This window comes from Numida meleagris, chromosome 26 (assembly GCF_002078875.1).
Source record: "Numida meleagris isolate 19003 breed g44 Domestic line chromosome 26, NumMel1.0, whole genome shotgun sequence".
NCBI classification, from domain to species: Eukaryota; Metazoa; Chordata; class Aves; order Galliformes; family Numididae; genus Numida; species Numida meleagris.
Window position 1 is genome coordinate 3710249 of NC_034434.1, and position 5681 is coordinate 3715929.

At 71.6% G+C, this 5681-nt stretch overlaps 2 protein-coding genes across 2 annotated transcripts in view; one reads left to right on the forward strand and one right to left on the reverse strand.

Annotated features, from left to right (window-relative positions):
* Positions 134 to 3201, reverse strand: PGAP3 (post-GPI attachment to proteins 3). Its single transcript, XM_021378218.1, has 9 exons — positions 3131 to 3201; positions 2890 to 3032; positions 2200 to 2297; positions 1966 to 2118; positions 1799 to 1861; positions 1654 to 1715; positions 1440 to 1576; positions 1095 to 1299; positions 134 to 803 (listed from the first exon to the last, which is right to left on the reverse strand). The coding sequence occupies exons 1-9, from the start codon at positions 3184 to 3186 to the stop codon at positions 740 to 742; spliced, it is 981 nt and encodes a 326-aa protein (XP_021233893.1). The 5' UTR covers positions 3187 to 3201; the 3' UTR covers positions 134 to 739.
* ERBB2 (erb-b2 receptor tyrosine kinase 2) overlaps positions 4330 to 5681 on the forward strand; it is a 9538-nt gene continuing 8186 nt past the window's right edge. The window contains exon 1 of the mRNA XM_021378131.1: positions 4330 to 4507. Within this exon, the coding sequence (XP_021233806.1) occupies positions 4423 to 4507 (85 nt within the window). The 5' untranslated portion in view covers positions 4330 to 4422. The remainder of the gene's footprint in view (positions 4508 to 5681) is intronic.

Here is a 5681-nt window from a genome sequence, read left to right on the forward strand (position 1 = left end):
TGGGAAATGGGGCGTGGGGGCTGCAGGGTGCTGTGGGGTGGGCAGGGATGGTGCGGGTGGGGAGACAGGGGAGCACAGTGGGGCTGGGTATGCAGCACCCATGGGGTGCAAAGCAGGATGGGGGGCACAGAGCACAGGTTGAATTCCAGCTTTATTCACAGCACAGGGCACACCCTGCTGGGGGGGCTGCACCCTGCTGGGTGGGGGGCACAGCCCCAGGGCGCTCCCCAAGGGCTGCACGGGGGTCACCCCCCCACCCCAAGGCACCGCTCTGACCCCACACATTGCACTGTCCCCCCTCCACCGAAGCCACCCAGCAGCAAGCAGGGCCAGGAAAGGCAGCACCCTACCCCCCCGTCCCCCAGGCACCAGCGTACACAGGCACCATCACACCCCAAAGGGAACCCTCCGAATGCTCTGCCTCCCCCAGACACCCACACCCCCCCCTCACAGCAGTGTGGCCCCAGCAGCCATTGCCACCTTGCAGCTGCCAGGACCCACCGCAAGAGGCACTGGCTCAGCACTGGCAGCTGGGGGGGTCCACTGCCCCCACTTCCCCCAGAGAGGAGCTCCTGGCCCCCACACAGGACAGGGTGGTAGAGAGGAAAGCACATCTTGGAAGGCAGGGGGAGGAGGGAGTCCACGGCTAAGGGGTATGGGGGGGGGCAGGAATTTGTTTGGCACGTGTTGGGGCAGGGCCCTGGGGGGGGCATGCAGTGTTTCCCCTGCCCCTCCCGCTCTAGTCCGTTTTGGAGAGGTCCGAGTTGGCCTTCAGGAGGTAGAGGCTGTCGTCCACCAGGAAGCTGTGGGGAAGGAGGGGAGATAGGACTGGGGGTCGCAGGTTGGTCCACTGGGGTCAGGAGATGGGGGCTCAAAGGGGCCCCAATACCCACTAGGGCCCAGCCAGACCCCGGAGCCCCCCCAGCATCCACGAGCAGGAGAGGAGCTCAGCACCCCCATTTCAAGAGAAGGGACACAGTACTCCAAGGGCAAAAGAGGGGCCCCCAAGCATCTCAATTTCAAGAGTGGGGCACTGAGCACCCCATACTGAAGGAAAGGGCCCCCAGCACCCCGCTTTCAAGCACGGCCCTCACCTGTAAAAGAGGATGTTGAGGGGCACGGTGCTGATATGCCAGAGGGCGTGGGCGTCCAGCACCCAGAAGAGGGGGGGGAAGTCGAGGAGCTCGAGCAGAGCCCCTGCCTGCAGCAGCAGCACCACCACCGCACACTTCCAGACGTGGGGCAGGCGGGGGCGGTTCCGCAGGCACCACCACAGCCACCACAGCAGGTTGAGAAGCCCTAGGGGGGAGAGGAAAGGGGCAGTGAGATGGGAGCACCATGCCCCACACCCACTGTGTCCCCATGGTCCTCACTCTCGTCCCACTGTGCCCCCACGTCCCCCCACCCAGTCCCGTTGCCCCCACTGTCCTGGCTCTCACCGATGGCCACATTCGCAGCCATGTTGTAGCCGTAGTCAAAGCGGACGAGTGTCAGGTAGGAGATGTGGCAGACGAGGAAGAGGAGGAGGAAGGCCCTGAAGATGCCGATTAAGGCCGGCCGCCGCAGCCCCAGCGTCCTGTGGGCAGGAGGATGGCAGTGACACGTCCCCAACCCCGAGGACAGCGTTGCCCCCAGAGCCGGGATGGTGCTCACCTGACCCAGCACAGGTACACGGAGTGCAGGACGACGGCTGAGGCGCAGAAGTAGTCGAGTTTCTGCAAGGCAGGAGCGGGGCCGGGGGCTCAGACCCTGGGGATGGGCCCAGTGCCCCCCGCAGCGTGGGGACAAGGACCCTCACCTCTGTCAGCGCCGTGTCCCGCGTGTGGAAGACGGTGGACCAGAACCAGGCGTTGACGGAGACCTGCAAAGAGCACAAAGCAGAGTTACAAGTAGAGGACAGATGAGATCACTGCGGTGGTGGCTCCTGTGTGTCCTCAACGCCCTGGGGTAGGGGGGGGGACTTACCCAGGCGAAGGCGACGCAGGTGGGGTACATGGGGGAGGTGGGGGGCACGGCGGCTTTGTAGCGCAGCAGCATCAGGAAGCTGGCCAGGCCGTTGAGGAGGGAGGCGAAGGCAGAGGCTGGCTCCTGGACAAAGAGGAACCGCGAGAAGGGCCACTGCGAGGGGACAGGGGGGTCAGCAGGATGGAGGGGACACAGGGACCCCCAGCCCCACAGCTCCCCCCACCCCGTGCTCACCTTGCCATGGAACTGCGGCACGCGGCGGCCGCCCTGCATGTAGAGCCGCACCGTGCGCCACATGCACTCGTACTTGCAGTCATCATGGCACGTCCAGCCTGGGGATGGGGAAGAAGTGGGAGGGGGTGGCCACTGGGGAGCGGAGGGTCCCAGTGTGGGGGCTCAGTGTGTCCCTGTCCCCAGCACCTCCTCCAGTCCCTCTCAGGATGGACTGTCAGGAGCTGGGAGCATCAGGACACCCATCTGCCATGGCCCAGGAGAAGTCTCCAGGATAGCCCTGAGCCCCCCCAGTACAGCCCAGTACCCCCCCTTACAGCTCTGTGCCTCCCAGTACAGCCCTGCACACTCCAGTATGGCTCAGTGTTCCCCCCAGAATGGACCAGTACCCTCCCAGCCTGATCCCAGCATGGCCCAGTGCCTCCCAGTCTATCCCAGGGCTCCCAGTATGGCCCCAGTCCATCCCAGTGACTCCCCCAGCCCAATCTCACCACGGCCCAGTGACTTCTCAGCCCACACCCACTACGGCTCTGAGCTCCCCAGTATATCCCAGTACACCCAGTTCGGCCCCGCCTCCACGTGCAGAGGAGGAGCCTGTGCCACACGGGGGCGTGGCCTCCGTGTGGGCGTGGCCCAGAGGAGGGGGCGGGGTCTCCAGGCCCCGCAGCCAATGGGCGGGCAGCGGGGCGGTACCTGTGAGGCCCATGTAGAGCGGCTGCCGGGCGCGGAAGTGCCGCAGCGCCGCCCCCGAGCAGTTCCGCCGCTCGCAGCGGCCCAGGCACTCGCGGTACAGCGGCTCCCGGTCGCCCTGAGAGCCGCGGGCCGGGCCCGGCGCGCCGCGCCGCCGAGGCAGGGTAGCGCGGTTCGCGGGCCGGGCCCGGCGCGCCGCGCCGCCGAGGCAGGGTAGCGCGGTTCGCGGGCCGGGCCCGGCGCGGCCGCCGTTCCCAGCAGCAGCAGCAGCGCGGCCCGCGCCGCCCCGCCGCCCGCCATCGCCGCCCGGCGCGGCTTCCGGCCCGACCCGGAAGTGGAGGCTGCGCGGGGCACCACGGGATATAGCGCCCCCGCTGGCCGCGGGCATCACGAGAGGGCTGCGGTCCTCCAGGGCGGGAGGATCATGGGATATATCCCCCCCCTCCGGCGCTCTCCGCAGAGGCTCACGGGATATATCCCCCCGCGGTGCTGGGGGCGTCGCAGGGCCTCGAGGGGCCCAGGCCCGGATTGGGGGGGTCCGGAGCGGACCCCGTGGTCCCGGCGCAGTGCGGAGAGCGGCGCTGCGGTGTGGGGCGGAGGCCGCAGGGCCCGGGGCTGTCCCAGAACCAAGGGCCCGGCGTGGGGCCGCTGCTGGGGGATGCGGGCAGCTCTGGGGACGGGCCCTGCCCCACGGTGCCCCGTGGCCTCGGCCTGCACCACGGCACCGAGCCCCGGGCAGCGCACAGCACCGCCCCGTCCCCTTCCCTGCACCACGGGTGGGTCACCGGGACAGGGCCGGGGGTCGTGGCCTGCAGCCCGGCAGCCCCGGGCGGCTCCTGCCCTCCCTGTGGGGCTGCGGGGGGCAGTGCCCGCAGTGGGGCTGTGCCTGGTGCCGCTGCCGCCTGGCAGTGCCCGCTGTGCTGCTCCCGCGTTGGCGGCACCACGGGGACGGAGCACCCGGTGGTGGCTGTGGTGCTGGGGGTGCTCCGCCATAAGGAGCCCCGGGACACGGGGTGACCGAGACAGGAAAAGCCGCTGCGTCCCAGCGCCCGGTGCTCCCGGGATGGGGGGGCTGAGAGCAGCAGGGAGCTGCGCGGCTCGGGAAACCCGGTGCCCGGTACCCGCGGGTCGGTGCTGCCTGCGTCGGAGGGCCCCGGTGCTCCCGGGATGGAGCGTCCAAAGCCGCCCGGTGGCTCCGGTCCCGGGGCATCGGGACCCCAACGTGCCCGTGCCCGGTGCTCCCGGGACGGGGTGGCCGAGAGCAGCCGGGAGCTCCGCCGCTGTGCCCGGGGCGGCGGGACGGCTGCTGCTCCCGGGACGGGGCGGGGGGGACCCGAGGCTGCTCGGTGCCTCCGGTGCTCGGGAGCGCGCGTGGTGGGCGGGAGCGCGCGGCGCGCCCTCTTCTCCGCTCCCAGGAACGCGGCGCGGCCCCGCGAGGTGGAGCCCGGGAGCGCGGCGGGAGGCGGCGGAACCGCACCGCAAACTTTCCCGGAGCGGCCGGCGCGGGGCCATGGGCCGCGGCCCGCGCTGAGCACCATGATCGCCGCCCGCGGCCGCCCGCTCTGCCCCGCGCTGCTGCTGCTGCTGCTGCTGGCCGCGCTCTGCCCCGCCGCCGCCGAAGGTGGGTCCGCCCCGACGGGCAGCGGGGGCGCGGGGGGCGGCGGCGGGACTCGGTGCGGAGTTGTGCGGAGAGTGGATGGGCTGGGGTAGCGGGGCCGTGGGGGGGGGCTGCTGGCGCTCTTCGGTTGAAAGTGACCCCCCTCCCCTCCCCCCTCTCTCCTCCCGGTGCCCCCCCGGTGCCCCGCCGTGGGCAGCGCCTCCCCCTCGGCGTTCCCACGCGGGATTGGGCTGAGCTGGGAGGCGCGGGGCCGGGGGCGGCCGCACCGCTCGGGGCCCCCCGGTGCCCCCCCGGGCAGGGCGAACCCGCAGCCCTCGCTGTGCCGTGTCCCCAGGAGGGCTTGGGAGACCCTGAGCTGGGGGCAACCCCGTCCCCACCGCAGTGCGTGGGATGGAACCGCTCGCAGGGGTCCCGCAAATCACAAGAGGTGCGGTGACGCAGCCACGAGAGCCCCCCACCGCCGGGGGAGCCCCCCCCCTCCCCGTCCCACGGAGATGGTTTCGGGGCGCGGAGGGGCCCCGGGGCGGCGGCGGTGCCGCACGGTGCGGGTGGGCGGGCGGGTGCGTCCCCGCCGGTCGCTCCCATCCACATTCTCGAGGTGCCGCACCCTGCCCGGCCCGACGGGAGCAGCCGGGGCAGGACCCAGCGCCGCGGGGCCTCGGCCGGAGCGGGGACGGGGCGGGCATCGCCCTACCGCCACCCCAACGCCCATGCAGACCCCGATGTGGGGTTACCAGGGCAAAAAGTGGGGTCTCAGCGGGTCCCTGCTGCTCCCATCACCCTGCAACTCGAGCTCCGCGCTGGGGACACGGCGGCGCGTCCCGACCACCGCTGGACCCAGCGCTGTCCCCAGGGCAGGAGGTGACGCGCAACCCGAGCCCCGGGGGGGCGATGACGGTGGGACCGAGCTGGGATCGGTGGGCTCCATCCCCGCCGTCTTCCCTCGGCCCTGGGAGCGCCGTCGACATCCCCTGCCCGCACGCAGCAGGTGGAGCAGACCTTGAGCTTTGGCCGCACAACACCGCGGGGCCGTTCCCTCCGGGGTGGGGGCACCTGGCAGTCCCCACCTCCCCGTCCCCATGCGCGGCTCCGTGCCCAGGGACAGAGATTCCCCTTCTGGAGACTCGGGGGCCGTTTCTCCGTCTCGGCGGCCCCGAAGCGGGGGGAGGTCGGGGGG

Coding starts and splice junctions, on each gene's coding strand:
- PGAP3 (XM_021378218.1), bottom strand. CDS start 3,186: ATGGCGGGCGGCGGGGCGGCGCGGGCCGCGCTGCTGCTGCTGCTGGGA. Junction 1,300..1,439: donor GGCTGCGAATGTGGCCATCG/GTGAGAGCCAGG, acceptor TCTCCCCCCTAG/GGCTTCTCAACCTGCTGTGG. Junction 804..1,094: donor CTCAACATCCTCTTTTACAG/GTGAGGGCCGTG, acceptor CCTTCCCCACAG/CTTCCTGGTGGACGACAGCC.